This window comes from Cyrtonyx montezumae, unplaced genomic scaffold, assembly GCF_038088225.1.
Source record: "Cyrtonyx montezumae isolate F1298 unplaced genomic scaffold, pur_monq_1.0 scaffold_7, whole genome shotgun sequence".
Lineage (NCBI taxonomy): Eukaryota > Metazoa > Chordata > Aves > Galliformes > Odontophoridae > Cyrtonyx > Cyrtonyx montezumae.
In genome coordinates this window covers 24,637,336-24,654,681 of record NW_027072078.1, presented here as the reverse complement: position 1 = coordinate 24,654,681, position 17,346 = coordinate 24,637,336, and the positions used below count along the sequence as shown (strand labels likewise).

The 17,346-nt window shown below is 34.9% G+C and overlaps 1 protein-coding gene across 2 annotated transcripts in view; it reads right to left on the bottom strand.

Annotated features, from left to right (window-relative positions):
* PTPN4 (protein tyrosine phosphatase non-receptor type 4) overlaps window positions 1-17,346 on the bottom strand; it is a 99,122-nt gene that overhangs the window by 14,564 nt on the left and 67,212 nt on the right. For both annotated transcript variants that reach the window (XR_010623066.1, XM_065750586.1), the window contains exons 14-20: window positions 13,490-13,624; window positions 12,433-12,591; window positions 7,289-7,448; window positions 4,390-4,473; window positions 4,251-4,307; window positions 2,896-3,052; window positions 1,288-1,454 (exon numbers count right to left, since the gene is read on the bottom strand). Coding sequence is in view for 1 of the 2 variants with exons in the window: in XM_065750586.1 (XP_065606658.1) it covers window positions 1,288-1,454; window positions 2,896-3,052; window positions 4,251-4,307; window positions 4,390-4,473; window positions 7,289-7,448; window positions 12,433-12,591; window positions 13,490-13,624 (919 nt within the window). In the remaining variant the exon portion in view is untranslated. The remainder of the gene's footprint in view (window positions 1-1,287; window positions 1,455-2,895; window positions 3,053-4,250; window positions 4,308-4,389; window positions 4,474-7,288; window positions 7,449-12,432; window positions 12,592-13,489; window positions 13,625-17,346) is intronic.

Below are 17,346 nucleotides of genomic sequence, written 5' to 3'. Positions count from 1 at the left end.
TCATAAGAGATGCAAAACACCTGTCAGTATACGCCTTGAAATACTTTTTAGAACATAAATTATTGAACAAAGACAGCTTTAAGAAACATGGAAATATTTTTCAAAACAGAGCACTATGAATTATTCTACGGGATAATTTCATCACTTCCATACATCTACTGAGTCAAAGATACACACTGAACCCATTTATATAACACTGTTTTATGAAACTGTAACTTCCACTGGAAGAGCTTCCAGTCTAAACCTATACAACAAAACATACGAGACACAAGTATTGCAAAATGGAGGTACTATTCCAGGTGTAAGAACAAATACACTTTGAGACCAAAGGCCTCAATTAATAACATTTTACTGATAGTTTTACTGACATTTTACTGACAGTTTGCAATACATAACTTTAGGTCTGTAGTAAGGAATTCACACTGCTGCATTTTATAAACCTAATTCCTCCTGCTTTAAGTCACATGACCTCATGTGTTAAAGAAGATGGAATATCATCACAGCACAATCAGAATCATAGAATCACCAAGGTTGGAAAAGACCTACCAGATCATCCAGTCCAACCGTTCACCTATCACCAATAGTTCTCTCTAAACCCTGTCCCTCAACACAACATCTAAACCTTCCTTGAATACGTCCAGGGTTGGTGACTCCACCACCCTGGGCAGCCCATTCCAGTGCCTGACCACTCTTTCAGAGAAGCTTAGAACACATTAGTGTTCAAGAAAAACTACGAGTGCCCTAGGAGACCACAGAAAGCACACTGTTCTTTTCAAATACTTAAGTAACTACGTAGACAAATAAATAAACAAACTATTTATGAAGACTTCCGTTATACAGATGACTATGGCTCTATTTTCCATTGGTAATTTTATATTTGTTCAATGAAATTGTTCATAAAATGTCAAAAGTTCAGCAGTCACAGCTTCTGCATTGACTTTGGAAGGAATGAAGGCCTGAGTATGGAACAGGATTTTTGGTGTGGGGTTTTTTTTTCAATCTTCATCCCTTCTAGAGGTATTATATTAGCATAGGTTCCTGATAATCATAAAAAGATGCAATTAATGAAGATATTAAAACTGAAACAATTTTGAAGCGTATTTGGATCAGATACTCTATGCTGTAACTCTACTGTGTTTCTCTAAAAGGCTTGATTTTTTTTCCCCTCTTTTGAAACTGTTAATTATTTTCTTAAAAGATGCTGAATTAAACTAGAATTAAACTGAGATTTTCTCTATTTAAAATGATTACTATCCCAAAAGACTTGGAAGGTGATGCAGTACTCACATCAAATTGAGCTAAAACTGTTCCAGTGATAAGTCCCTCTGCTAGCTGAATCATGGATTCCCTCAGAGCATTATCATCTTGATGGACACCATCAAGTGGAGATTTCTCAGGGATGTATTGGAAGTCAGGTTCACTTTCCAGCTTCTCTTCCACAACATCATAGACAGCTGTAACAAAGTTTTACATAGATATGTTTAAATAAAATTATAATACAATTAAAATTAAGTTTAGGCCACTTGGAGAAATATGTCTATTTCTCCTGTAGAAAAATTCACATTTATTAACACACTAATTTTAACTCCCATCAGCAAGGGCAAGCAGGCTTTACTGACTACTACTACCCAGGACATAACAATTTTGTGGTTTAAAAACTGTCATTTTAGGTGAAAGTACTTCACTGACTATTGAAATTCAGCTCAAACCTCATATGACCTGAGACCTTATCTGGTACATTCCTTAATCCCAGATGCACACATCATGCTTCTGAAGTTATTACTGTTTACATTTTTTCAGTTTGAACGATTTACTCTTTTATGCTTCAGTAATTAGGGCAAGACATGTAGATCATCACCAGCAAAAATGGCCGTAACACGTCATAATAACACTGTCAGTGCTGTAATGCTTGCCCTGTCTACAAACAAGCTGAAAAATAATACAAATCATCGACTGTACACAACAAACATATGCTGCCAGAAACTTCTCTTTAATTGAAATTGCATGACCATGAAGGAGAGAACTGGCAACTCCTCCCTTTTGCAACTTAAATGTTTTTATCCAGAATACAAAGATAACCAACATAAGAGGATACTGATTTAATAAGCTGGTAAACAAAACTAGTGATGGTATCTGAAAAAGAAAGTAAACATATAAAAACTGAAAGAAAACTTGCATGCAGAACAGGAGCACACCGACGTGGGAAGCATTCATCAGTGAATACGGGAAAAATTGTTTATGAGGTTATCTGACATACTCATCTAATTTCAATTATTCTGACTGAGCATCAGTATTTTTCATTTTGCCTTTCTTCTGCAATTGTATTATAATTTGGATACAGAGCAGAATTAAGTGCAGTGACCATCTGCTGGTCTTCAAGAGTGTATGTCATGAATATATTGCACAGACTATTAAATTAGACTGCATTTTTAGCACTTCCTTCTCTTAAGTCTCATCAAGTAGAAATCTAACCAGTTGCTCCTGAATTGTTTTAAGAACATACGAAAGGATTTTGCATATATGGAACTCCAGAGCCATTCAAACACTAGGTTATTTGTTTTTTGTAGTTTTGTTTTTCGTTTTCCTCAAGGGAATAATGGGTAGCCTCAGAAACTGCATTCAACATGCATTTATTTATTCATTCATTATTTTTTTACATCAGTGACAGTGAGACTGACATTCAAATCAGCCATATCTAGTTATGCACAGCTCCTCAAAGTATGGAATAAATTAAAATTTGTACAGTAGGTTGTGTTGCTGCAGTTCATTTACAAGGAAATGAGTTCCTTCTAGCAGATAAGCATTCTGTCTCAGAACATAAAATGAAGATTATCGAATTAAGACAAGGTGTCTTTTTTCTTTGTTTGCTTTTTGCATTAGGTACAAATCACTCACCATTGGGTCGAACTAGAAGCACAAGTTCCCCTGAGTGTCTCTCACAGCTAGCTTTAATAAACATAACAACTTGATCATGGGTATGCTCTGCTATATCCCTGCCATTGATCAGTACAACCTGGTCTCCTTCATTCAAACGAGGGACACAAAGATCAGCCTGCAATGTTAAAAAAAAAAAAAGTGTAAAACGATCTGTTTCCAAGTTGTCTTCTTAAAATAGCAACTTTATCTATATTCATCTAACTTGAATCTTACAGCTAAGTTGCTATGGTTGCTGCATTGTATTCAAAAGATAAATCTGAGTGTTGCACAATACGTGAGATGGTGCCTGTCATATGAACAAATCGATTTGTCACTGGGAAGAGACTGTTCTTTTAACATATATTCAGCAGCTGTTGCTCTGCTCCTCCCATTAAAGCAGAAGGCTTGGTTGAGCTTCCCTGACTGAATTTCATACGGGCAACTAAAAAGCAGGATATTCTTATCTTAGAAGGGAAAAGAGTAAATTGCCCAATCACATTCATAGTTTTAAATGCTTCAGTTACAAAATAGTACAATTGTAATGACAAAACTAAGGCTATGACCAAAGACAGCGCACAAGTCTAAATAATCCCAGAAAGACAAACTAAAAAATAATTATACCACAGTTTTACAATGAAATGTAAGAACATATGCCATCATCAAACGGGTCATCAAAATTATTTAGTGAAAATTATCTTCTTAAATATTTTATATATAATAATTTACATAAATATAATGTTCTCAGCACACATTTCAGGAGTTCTATTCATAAAAAGGTGCATTTTTTAAATGTTAGCAAAGAAATGGTCCGCTCTACTCTAAAAGGCATAAGCAGAGCTGACTTCAGTCAGATGAATAACAAGTTCAGTATTTCTGGCAAGCAACTGACAGAACATTGTGCCAACATTGAAGACACTGCAGATAGTCGCCAAACACCAGTGCCAACAGTCAGACCAGATGAAAAATTCCTGACGCCTGATTTTAATCTAAATCCTGGTTTTATTCAGTTCTGTCACTGCAATATGAGATGTTTGTGTTTACCATTTCAGTTGTTTTTAACAGAAATGTCCACATGTATTTTCTATAAATTATATTAATGCTTATACTAAAAATAGGCAAGCGTATGCATTTTTAGCATGACAGCTCAAGAAGCAATGCTTACTGAACATCTGCAGATCCAATTTTCTGGCAGTAAAATAAGCTTTTTTCAGAGGCTTAAAGAATTATTATTTCATTTGTATATTAAATGTTATATAGACCTAAGAAATAACAGCCATATTTGAGCACACACTTTAAGACAGATAAAACAACTAGTTTGGATTTTGGTAACTTACGGGTGTTCCTGGAGCTACCCTGGACACTATTACTGGCATCTTCTGATCATATCCACCCTTAAAAGCAAATTACATTTGTCATAAATCATAGAAGTCAGAAAATGAACGTAAAAAACACAAAAGGAATAGGCTACTGTACCTTTACATTAAAGCCAAACCTTCCATTTTCATCTGGTTTCATTCTGATCATAACAAGACTGTCATGGGGAACACCACCATTGGGCTAGTAAAAGTAAACAATATATATATGCATTAGTATATCCTGTGCTCAAATTTAGCATAGCCTGTATAGAAAAAAAAACCTTTTCTTCATAAAGTAATCGCTATTGGACATTTGAGAAAGCATCAAATAACACAAACATCTCACTTGAGTTTTGCATTGAAGGAGAAAAGAATTACACACCTGAAGTCTTGGGCACAATTAAATTACAAGTGTGTTCTGTCAAAGTAAATTCAAAGTGAGAAAGCATACCAGAACAGGCAAATTGGCTTCAAGCAGTCTTAAGAAAAACAAATTACTAAGTGGAAATATTTTAAATTCATTTTACTTAAGACTGCAGAGAAAAGCCTGCAGTAAAAATGTGATATATTATTACAAAAAAAGAGATAAAGTTGAGGGCTTTTTTTTTTTTTCCCCAACTATGAACAGCAATATGATGGTAGCAGGTAGCAAGTTCAGCAAAAAAATCTTTGTTCTTTATCCTGTCCTATTTCTTGTACAGCATACTATTAATTCTGTCAATCTGAGTAGGTTCTTTTTGGTTATTTTACCAGAAAAAATCTTGTCATGGGATCTGCCAATAAACTGGGGAATACTGCATACTTGTATAATCTGGCAAAATCAAATTTTTGTCACTGAAATGATTTTTAGTTTGTTCCACGTTATTTATTACACAAAGTATTTCTAATAATACTTCACATCCAAAGCATAAAGACATGCTTCAGCAATGTTTTCAGCCATACTGACAACACAAAGCATTAAGATTCAGGTTTAGGAAAGAGGAAAACAATCAATGTACTGAAGGAAAGTAAGCATTCCTAAATGTTATGAAAATTAAAAACAAAAAGCCAATTTGGTTTCACTCATTTTAAGCTTTTGATTAAAAGAAAAACACCCCACTCCTTCCCCTCATACATTCATAACAATGAAAAGATAAATTTGGGTAAAGAGAGGAAAGTAACAGCCTAAGATACATTGATGAGAAGGTTATTGTTCATTCTGTACAAGAATCAAGGTGTGGCAAAATTTTGTGCCATTCCATTCCTCAGATTAAAAAAATATAATTACTTCCCACTTACACAACCAATTTTGAGGAGCATTTTATAATGAAAAATCCAGAGAGAACAATACATATCATTATTAACTTGTCTGACTGAAGAGACTCCTGGCCACACCTGTTTTCAAATACTTTTGCATATTTTCAGACTTAAAGACTGCTGGCAGAAGAAAAAGCTGTCATTTCTCTACCTGTCCTGCTACCATACAGGCTCTCCCATTTAAACAGACAAAGGAAATCTGACAGCTTAATGAAATAAAAATGCTGAGGTTTATCCTTGAAATATTTGAGATAGAGCAACAGAAGACTTCATTGGTACAGGAACCTGCAAGTACATCCAGATCAGAAAAAGAAAACCCACATTTTAAATCCTAAATTTCTAATTTCACAAAACGTAAGAATCGTGTGTTCCTCCTTCTCTAGGACCTAAAATAAAAAGCAATCAGCGGACTAAATTGTATCTTCAATTACAACAGTGTACTGCCTTAAGAAGGGCAGTAGGAATGTAACTCATTGGACCTTAGCAAACAATCACAGTGACAAAGCACATGGAAAAAGCAATCTCATTCTGGAAAAAACCAACACAGCTGTGTGAGAATTAAAGGGAGTTTCAAAAAACTACTGCAAGTTATTTTTGTCAATTTGGTACAGATAACTGAACACAGGAGAACATGATGAGTAGTTTTTTTCAAAACAGAATTTCACTATGACTCAAGTAAGCATGAAAAGAAGACAAAGTTGTTAAAAACTATTTCATTAATTAATTAAAGCAAACTTTTCATGGCATTCCAAAAATAAAATCTGACTTAAATGTGTTTAATTAAAATTCCAGCTATGAAATTAAGTATGGATTTTATGGGAATCTTGACTTTATGACAAGGCTTGAGAGAATATCCTCAGCTTGGAGCTCAGAATAGAAACCAAAGCAAACTAAAGGCATTTCTAAAATATCAATTTTGAGAGCTGGCATAATTTTGAACGCCTGAGGTTGGTGAAACTGTTTATAAAGTATTCATTACATCTGAATGTTAAACAGTTTTCCCATCCTGCAAAATTGCTTCTCATCCCATATCAGTGTAAAACGAAGAGCCATTTGAGAACTTCCTATAGGACCAAATAAATTGTAAAAAAATAATCACAGAAATGGTTAGACAGACAATAATCAACTGCCCAGCTTAGTCATCTAGCACACGCCCAAGTAAGAATAAAGAAAATTTACTTAAGACCTTCACATTCTTTGCCCCAGTTAATGTATCTGCTTCTTGGAAATTCTGATCAGAAATACTACCATAGATTTGGAAATTCCCTCCTAACAAAACTACTCTAGAAGCTGGTAGGAAGTTTTAGTGACAAGACTTTTGATAAAAGCTAGATTAAATAATTTTTCAGACTAGCAGTAGTTAACGTCAACATCTCCTTTAAAACTGACAGTAAGTGATTTTTCAAACAAATCTAATAATAGAGGCATTTACAAGTGGAGAAAAATTGAGCATTATAATAATGTTTTGCATAATCCATCCCAATGTAATCATTTGGTGGCAACAAAGGGCTACTCTTGCAGGTGAAAAATGGTAGCAGCTAGCAAAGAGATAGTATATATAATGGGGATTGGAACTCTTCCAACCCAAGCCATTCTTCAACTCTGTGAAATGCAACGTAATGCACAAATGTGGCACATCACTGCAATCAGGATCAAGCTTACAAGGAGCAGAATCATTCAGATAAAAAGCGGAGTAATTACATTGGATCTAAAAAACTTACAGTGGACTTTTCAGGTGATGCAGGAACATCAAATGTTTCATTGATGTGGTTATCCAGTTCTTGCTGTGAGTGAGAATGATGAATTTGGTTCCAACTGTTCTTTTTAAATTGTTTGGGTGGTAATGCAGGAGGCTGCCCATCTATAGGAGTTTCTTGAGATCTAAATGCCAAAATACAAAAAGTATGAAGTGCAACAATTATTAGATATTGACAATGCTTAAAGGATTCCAAGTAAACCAAACAAACTGCTTGGAGAAACTATGAGTTGGAGAGCTGAAAATATGTACATATTTTTAGAATCACAAAGATTTGCTGTAGTGAAATACTTTGGAAGTGTGGGTTTGGCAACGTTGGTATTTTTTTCTTGAAAAGCATCTGTAAGCAAATGAACCAGTAAGTTTCACTTTTACATTGCTGGCTCTAGCACCTTTTGAGTTTATAAACTTCAAAATTCACTATATCTATACTGTGTACTCCACCTAAAAAATGCATATCTAAAATACATAACATGAAGTATTTTCCCCAATAAGATTTTTTCCCCTCCACAAATTAATGACTGAAATTTACATCTTAAACACAGACAACAGCATTATAATGAAGTGCTCCCATAATAGCTTTTGGCCATTGATCTAGAAATAACAGTAAAAATTCAAAACAATTTAACTGTCCACCTAGAGTTCTTTAAAAAACTTACTGAAGATGCCAGCATTAAGTTTTTCTGTTTAAAATTACATTCATATACACATACAAACATTTCATAGGATATTTGGTTTCATTCCTCTCTTGAACTTATTCCAACATTTGCAGATATTCTGTTATTTGTAAGAATGGCACTGGTAGCATACAGTTTTCAGTGAGTTTTAACACTATTACTGAAGATGAAATGGCACAAACTTCTGTTTAGCTCTGCAAGCACTGTACTGCAGATTAACAAAGAAAGTCCTGTGTTTACATGCAATATGGCTAATTTCCTTTATTAGTCCCTTTGAAATAAAAGCTTAACTGCATAATTTGTATTACATAAATATATGATTCATCTTTCACTTCATGGCATTGTACTTCAGAACTAAGAATGCTTTTAGAGGCTCAAAAGGACAGTTAGCACACAGTTTCCATTAACTTCATTTGAATGCCAGTTTCTAACTACCAACACGGATACATGCCTTCCTCCCCACGAACCACATTAAAAGATATTACTAGGTAATTTCACTACTTATGACAACAGCCCTCTGATACTAGTGGCAAATCCAAAAACCACAAGGAATGAAGTTACGGGTTACAACTAAAGCTATGAGAACGCTACCACCAAAAGCTGGTGCTGCCGTTCTTTCATCTGCTCCTCATACTCCCTTCCCTGAATCGCTCCAGTGCTCCTCCCTTGGCCAACCCAGCTTACCAAACAAGCAAAAACAGCCATTTTTGGACAAGCCTGAGTAGCTTCCTGCTGGTTCAATAATGTGAATTGGCTCATCTACAGGTGGAGGGAAGGAATGACACTCCCACAGGGCAGACATGGGACACTATTCCTTCCGTTATCAGCTAGCTGTAGCACTGACTCATACCAGACAGGGCATGTCGCCTGAGGAGTGCTGCTGTAGCTCCTACCAGGCTAGATGAAGTGAACTGGTAGCAGGGGAAGACTCATTAGAGAAGACAGTACAGCATTTCAAGTTGCTGCAAGTAGGAAAACCTAAGGCAGTAATACATCAAATTCCATGCTGCAGAACGCATCTCTATGCAATGAAAGAAAGACAGAATCCAGCTGCATGTTTTCAAAAATAAAAATGAAAAATAAGATCAAAATTGTCTCCGGGATTTAAAGTAAGGAACGAACATCTTCCAGGATAAGTGACAATGGAGTGGGAAAAGGAAAATTTCACTATAAAAAATACAAACATTTTCTATTTCATTTGTTTCAAATGTAGGCTGTTTTTCAGAAAACAAAAATACTGATAGAGTCCTTTCAGGAAAAAAAAATTCCTAATATTGTGGGGTTTTTTAGATGTTTTTGCTTAATCCCAACATTTGGAAAATAAAAGAATGCATATTTTGTGACACAACTATCTTGGGGGATTGATCAAAAAGTTGTTTGATCGTTTGTTTGTTTTCCAGAATAAGTAGCATTTTTTTGAAAGAGAGAAAAACACGACTGTCAACATCTGCAAAACGAATTTTTCAAGGCAGCTATAAATTATTTAGACATTCACTTGCAAAGGTCACCCAGAGCTTTTCAGCTGCCTATGTATTTATACATTCAGGTCCTGCAGGCACAGGTTATTCATCTTTTCAAGACAAGGGCAACATAGTTACATATCTGTCTGAAAACAATTACTCCTGAGAGTTTTAAAATGGAATAAAAAAGGAATAGAAAACCTTTGCAAAGACACAAAAACATCCAGGTAAAAGATGGATTCCTATGTTTGACAAGACGTCTGTACGTATGTCAGCAAACACAAATAAATTCCCGAAGAAAATACAAACTTATAGAAAAGATTTGCAAAGTTACTTAGATGAGCATTTTGGTAGGAGCAAGACAAGCACTGTAATGTATTAGCATAATGAATTGTGAGAACTAACAATCAAGCCTTGGGCAAAAACTTCATTGCTTTGTATTTGCCCAGCCAGCTCTGAATTTCCTTATGAATGCTCAGACAATGGCCATGAAAGCAGCCTGCTTGGCAGGCTAAGGAGCTCTCTGTTACTGCATTCATCCATTTACATAATAATAAAATAACCCATAAAACCTCACACTGACAACCTCTGTGTATTTTTGTTACAGATATCCGGTCTGACCTTTAAATACATTAAGCAAACACTTCATACCTATACCCACAAGATTATTAAACTAAATATAAAGTTTACGAAGTTAAGGTTATAATTAACTCAGTATACTCCAAGCAGAAAGATCTCAGTTTAGTTCTGAATAACGCATGCAGTTGAAGACAAAAAGGCAGAATTAAATGCTGGATTATCTAAGCAAAAACCTCCTGATCTGCACTGCAGCTCTGATTTCTTTTACTATATTGACTCTAAATTTCATGAGATCACTATATCGACTGTCAGGTTAGCTCCTCTTACTTTTTTATGTATACAAATTTGATCTACATATATGAATTTCCAATAGCTTAGCAGTTGGGCTACTTGAACCTTCTTACTCAGAAAGACCAAAATATTTAAGCAGTAGATTTTTGGACTGTGAAATAATATCATTTTTAATCATATGGTTAATATACATTTCGTTACTCTACTACTTTTACTCATAAATATAAAAGCTTTAATCAATACCATCACCTGAAACTTTCAGAAGACATCATGAGGATTCATATTTTGACAGTCAATGTCCTTATTTTTAAAAATATCTCATGCTAAGTCATTATAGTGGGAGATTAAATTCCACTTTTGAACAGAAAAAGCAATATTTTTTTCTATTAAGGAATAAAAAAGTGCAAACCATGAAAAATAACACCCATAGCTGCATAAATAATTTGCAACAACATTTCCTCTCTTTTTAAGACTCATTTCTATGGTGACTCGCACAAGAAGTCATGTCTTAAATGAACTAATCCAAAGGACAGTCAGGAACATATTCTACAACTTCGTCTAGAATAAAGGCATATGAATAAAGGAGCATTTTTGGAATTGTTTATTTTACTGCATAACACTACCACTCAAGATTTTCTCTTAGAACTTCATTGTCTTACAAGGGAATGAACATGACAGCATGGCTTCAGTATTGCAAAATTCAGGCCTAAAATAAGATTTACAGCTGTTAGATTTTTTTGAGACTCCCTTGTCACACAAGCAGGTTTCAAAATCCCACCAAGAAAGGGTAAATTTATGTCATTAAGCTAAAATATTTTTTCCACAACAAACGGTTGATGGTCAAGTCATAATTATTGCACCTTATTGAAAGAAGTGTTGTCGTATTTCACAAAAACTTAAAGTGTTTATCCCATTCCCCTCCCCAAAGCTATTCAAAGTTTTTGAAAAGGAAGGTATGGTCCAATGAAGGTTCTAAAAACCCTGAGTATATTCTCAGATTATTTTTTCCTGAGATACACTAGTTTTATTAAAAATATGTATTTTTAATATATGCTGTTCTGTACTTCTCAAATGGTTTTAAAACAATTTGCACAATTTCCTTTCTTACAGAGATTGTATAAAATTAGAAAGATAAATTTAGAATTACATGAATGTATATATCAAAGAAACAGGAGCTGTGTTTGTGTTTGTATGACCTCTGGCATGCATCTCTTTGCCCCAGTTCCTCTCTCCTCTGGCCACTAGCTTTTTCTGAGTATTTCAAACCTTTCAGTAACTATCTTTGTTTGCTATTTCAAAGCTTTGAGTAATTTTTCTTAGTTTTTTTGAAAAATACTCTTTCCTGCAAGATTCCTTTCCTTCAAGTATAGAATTATCACAAACAAAAGCTCTAATTTGTAACCTGGTATATAACGACTAATTTTTATCACAAATGAATTTATAGTCAGATGTATGGCAATTTTTCCATCAAGAAAAGCTTCTGCATAAAAAAGGAAGATCAAAACTATCCTTCTACATTGAACATACAATTCTCCATTTTGATCATTACTAAATAGTACATATTCAGCTTGACAGAAAAAAACAAACAATGCAATCTTAAAAACAAATAGATATTCTATAGCAGTAGGCAATCAGTATATTATATTCAATGGAACAAAGTATACTGAGACCCTCAGAACACTGAGGTACTAAGAAGGCATTTTCGCTAAGTAACTTTTAGAGTTCAGACTTCTATGCCTTTACAAAACAAGATTTTCAAACTCCTGGGAATTCAGAACTTCTATCACAGAACAACGTACTTGAGATTCTAACCAACTTTTGCATCCACATCCAAACACTGATGGCCACATTACAGCAAGGGCTTGTAATGTAATGCCATACATTACAAGCAAATGTATGGCAAGAGGAAAGCTACAACAACCCTGCATCAGGAATATGTCAGACAGAGGTCTTAACTCCTGTATCATCCCATTTTTAATACGGCTTTCACCAACAATCCCTAACAACATGCACCTTTTTATCAGAGTTTCTCTCTCCCCTAATCGAAACATTTAAAACTAAACTCTTTATGGCAAAGATCCATGGCAATCAATAGAACTTACGGTGATGATTCCAGTATTATGCTGTTAGCCTGTGTGGAAGATGGAGATCTGTGGTTCACAAATACTTCACTTGGTGAAGTGTGAACTACATGGTCCACTAAATGTCCAACCGAGGAGGGTCGTAACCGAGCTCCTTCTTGAGTGAAGGCAGAATTGCGACTAAAAGGGAAAAGAAGTAGTGCAATATGAAAATAATTTAATTATTAGTCTAAACATCTTATACCAATACAAAAGAATAAGTTAGGGGAAGCTAGAATAACACTTTCTTCTCAATATGAGCATATGCTCATATACATTATTCCATGAAATAACTTCATGTTTCAAAAAAGCCAACGCTAAACAGTTATGTTGTCATTTAAACATTCTGTGCTTCATAACTTTCTTTTAGAAAGTGTTCAAAAATTATTTTCATAAATACTAAATTGCTCTGAAAAATAATGCTTACAATGAACAGGTTACAGGACAGGCAATCTACTCAGAGAGTTAGTTAAGTTCTTTAATTAAGAAGAACATTTATCACCCACACTTGCTACTAGAAGGAGCCATAAGCATTATATTTAATATTTTTTTTCAGAAAATAATCATATATGTATAAGAATTTTCTTCCTGAACACAAGCCAGAAAGCTCTAACATCCGAGAAGTAAGCTTTGAAAGGAATACAAGAAAAGGAGAAAAACTGATGGAAATAAAGCCACAATTGAATCTCATCAAGTAATTTCCCCCCAAAATTTAAGTAGCAGTTACTTCTAGAATATAATACAGATTTCATTATTTTTTCCCTAGCCCAATGAATAATTCAGTTTTAACCGTGCTTGATAAAACTCAAGCTCTAAAAAGTAGCATACTGTATTTTATACTTCTTATAGGTTGAGTAAAAAGTATATAAAATTCACCCCAGTTTCTTATGTAGAGTCAAATGTTCCAAAGAGCTACTCAGTACAGAATTTTGAGAAGTTTTTTTAATCTCCATAAACCATTATTCCTTTCATTACACAAGGCTGTCTCTCACTTTAGAGGAAAACAATTGTTTTTAGGAAGAGATGTGACGCTACTCACTGATTTGGGGTTCCAGGTGGAGACCGTGATGGTAGGCTTTGGGTTTCTAACCTATCATCAGACAGAGAGTTTCTACTCACTACTTCCCAGTCCATCCCACTCATTAATTTCCGTGCCAAGGGTTTACTGGGGGATCTTAGAAAAGAAAGTAGAATGATCAATTAGAAATTACAAGAGGTGAGAACAAGGTTATATAAAATTCCCCACAGTGAAACTCTGGATATTCAATAATAGGAAACCAAAATTATTTGGAAGAAAGGAAATGTTACAATACAAAACTGTATTTGAATACACAGTGCTTTATTTTCATCAACATTCTATTTCATTTCATCCACTTTAAACAAGAACATCAGTGAAATAGTCGTGCAATACCCCTGGCTGGGAGGGAGGCAGGCAAGTTGGAAAAGGAATCTGTTTACCACACAATTCCAGTGCCTCAGAGAGAATCTGACTCAGAATATTCACTAGAAGGTATCAACATGATAAGTGGAAAAGCTGTAAGCAAAACTGTTCAGTCATTTCAGAAAAATAAAATAGAGGAAATATCTGTCAAAAAAAACCCTCCCAAACACTGCGAAGAACAGAAAGTAGGGTAATCATCAACACAGCAACCGAACTGTTGGGCTTTGCCCACTGCTCAGGGAACATAGGTGCTAGGTGACACACTTCCTTCCAGAATGTGCTCTGACAACAATAAGGCAGGTACTATCATCCCTGTTAAAAGTAGTTTCTGGGCAAATTTTGGGCTCCCCTTCTGCTGTTTCTTACATTTCTTGAGCACAGGTGGGTCAGACCATACATGCAATACCTCATGAAACAGAACATCTCCCTCTGATATCAGGCACTGCCAAATGCATCGTCCAGGAATTGTGGCTGCCTTTTTCTTAGTGTATCACATTTGAGGTTTAGTTACAGGATCATTGAACCATATCTGAATTCTTCAGCCAACACCACAAACTCTTTTAAACAATCCATAGATTCCATTGTGTTTTATGTTATTTTACATGTACTGTTCTGATGGTTCTATGCAACTCACTTTCACACCTATTACACAGTTTCCTTTTATTCCAGTGATACCTCAAATTTCATCAGTCTTTCATATTATGATTATTTCATTCATCTTTATATTCTATCACAATATTCTCCTCTACTGTCCAACTCAACATAATAAGGTGAAAGCGTATCACTATACCAGCATAATGCTCTCTGCCATTTCTTTCCCCCACTCTCTACACCCATACCAAAAAATAACTTCTGCCTTTGATGTCCTCTGGATAATAGTAACTGTTCCTCTTTATCTTCATCTAAACATTATCACCTTCCAGATTTACATAAACTGCAAGTCCAGGAAGAGGGAACCTTGAGAAAATAAGGAACTACTGACGCACAAAGCTACATCTTACTGAAAACAAGAACTTCAGTTACAAATGCATTTTTACTTCTCATGGAACTTAAGGTGTTGGCCTGCATTGAATTTAAGTAAACTATCCTCAAAATTACCTTGAGTCTCAACCAAAAAACAACCAAACGTCATGTTGAATAACCTAGCTTCACACACAACAACATACATCTTATTAACACCAACACTGTTTGGAACTAAAGCAGTAGACATCTGGGTGTGAAGTGTTCTTCAGGATTTTTTTTTTCAGTATTATTTTGTACCTTTCCTCTGTCCCCATGCAGTTGTGAATGCATACTGCATGCTGTTCTGCTGCTCAAAAGCCTTGGTAAATAACAGCTGACCAATTTCAGAGAACTAAGCAATATAGACTGTTCTAAATCCTACTGAGTTAGGCCTTTCTGCATATGAAAAAAAAATCTAGCAGTGTGTTGACATTTAAAATCAGGCAAGCTATTTATTTCCTGGGGAATAAGACATTCAGATTCTTTGAATGCATCACTGTACTTAAGCAGTATTAACTTGATCCAGAAATAATTAGTTCAACATCAAGTCAATTAAACCAACATTCTCATTTACATAATTCACTTCAAATATGAGCAACTCAAACCACTTTCAAATTTTTTTCTTCACATGGCAAATGTGAACAGCTGAAATGAAACCGGCAAAATTGAAAGTCAGATCTGATGTTATCAGCTCATTAATCTTTTACTAATCAAAGGCTATAATCAGCTAGACTTTTGCAAATTACATTTGTAGCCAGCACACTAGCACCAAATGATAGCTCTACTAAGAGGTAAATTCTAATGATCAGAGAACAAGTTAAGAGGAAAAAAAGCAGATGAACATAATACAACCAGAGCTGAAGTAAACCCAGGGCTCAAAATACAGTATTTTCTGACAGATGTATAAAGGCATTTATGGAACCTTACTCATCTTCAGTGGAAAAAAAAAACAAACTCCAGGAAAGTTTTGTGTTGTTTTTTTGTTTGTTTGTTTTTGTCTTTAAATGCACACAAACAGTGAAAGACACTTACTTCCAGTATAATATAGAAAATAAATTATGAAAAAAGACATAGAAATATAGAAAAAAAGGAAGAAACATGTTTCCCCCCAAAATGTCATTTTTTACTGCTTCAGAATCAACAGTCTATTGTACATTGAGTCTGTAACTACAAGTTGAATAAAACTTCCTCAATCTATGCAACAAACGAGTACACATTTGAAATGAGAAAAGCATCACTTTCTTCCTCATCAAGTTAATCCAATGTTAGGAAAACTCACCTTTTTACCGTGGATAGGGTCTGATCTTTCTGAAATTATACCACTACCATCACAAACAACTGCACAGTTATCAGGAAAGGTTCGTTTCAATTATTTTATTAACAGCTCTAACCTCAGAGTCCCACCCACTCGTGTTTGTTGCCTCTGTTTCCTGTCTTTGCAGAAATTTCAAAGAAAAAGTTACCACACTGCAGCACTGAATTTCTCAGCGCTGCAGCTTTTTGATACTAGTTCTCTTACCAACACTTAGAAATCTAACAATGAACTTTGATGTATTTTAATTAACATTTAAGATACACTGTAAAATATTCCTGCAGATTTCTCCTCTTCTCCTCATTCCTTACAATGTACCAATATCTTCCTCAAAACATTGTACAGATGAGGAGATGGGAAAGAAGCCAGAAAACAACTTTTGAAATGCTTTAATCAGCTCTGAAATTATAACTCTGCATTCATCCACTCACTCTGAATCCTCCACCGAGCCCCATCACAAGGGGCTGCTACTTAACAGAGAAAGCTGTTTCCAAATTTTATGTTAGTTTTGGTTTACTCACAGAGACATACCAAAAAACGTTGGAAGAAGTCCTGTCTGAGACGAGACAGAAACCAAAAACTTCACCTGACACCCAAAATCAGAAATAGTCTTTGGAGCTGCAATACTACATCAGATACAATAGAACAGCAGGTGGGATGAAATTACATAACAACTAAAAATAAGTGTGACAAGTGATATTAGCTAGTGCTAAATAAATAAATAAAGCTAAAGCTTTTGAAGACAAAATTTGGTTCTGGGTCCATAGCTGAAGTGCTAAATTCTCACATGAGGTGGCACAGAGAATATGAATTGGAGAACACAGGTAGAAACCTGAAATCATTTCTGTCTCAAAACAAAATACAATGTGGAGCCACCGCTTTCCTTCATATTTTGACAAGGAACACAGAGAATGAATTTCTCAGAAAAACTGGTGACTGCAGCTTCAGACAAAGGGATTGAAATTACATACAAATCTGCAGAAATACCACAAAATGACACATGTGGTTTAAAGAAAGAGAAATGTAAATTTCTTAAATAAAAGGAGGGTTGAAATAATTACACTGGATTTCTGGAAATTGAGACTGTAAGTTCATGATAAGGAGTTTAGAAACACAGTCCAACTGAGATGCCCACATACCA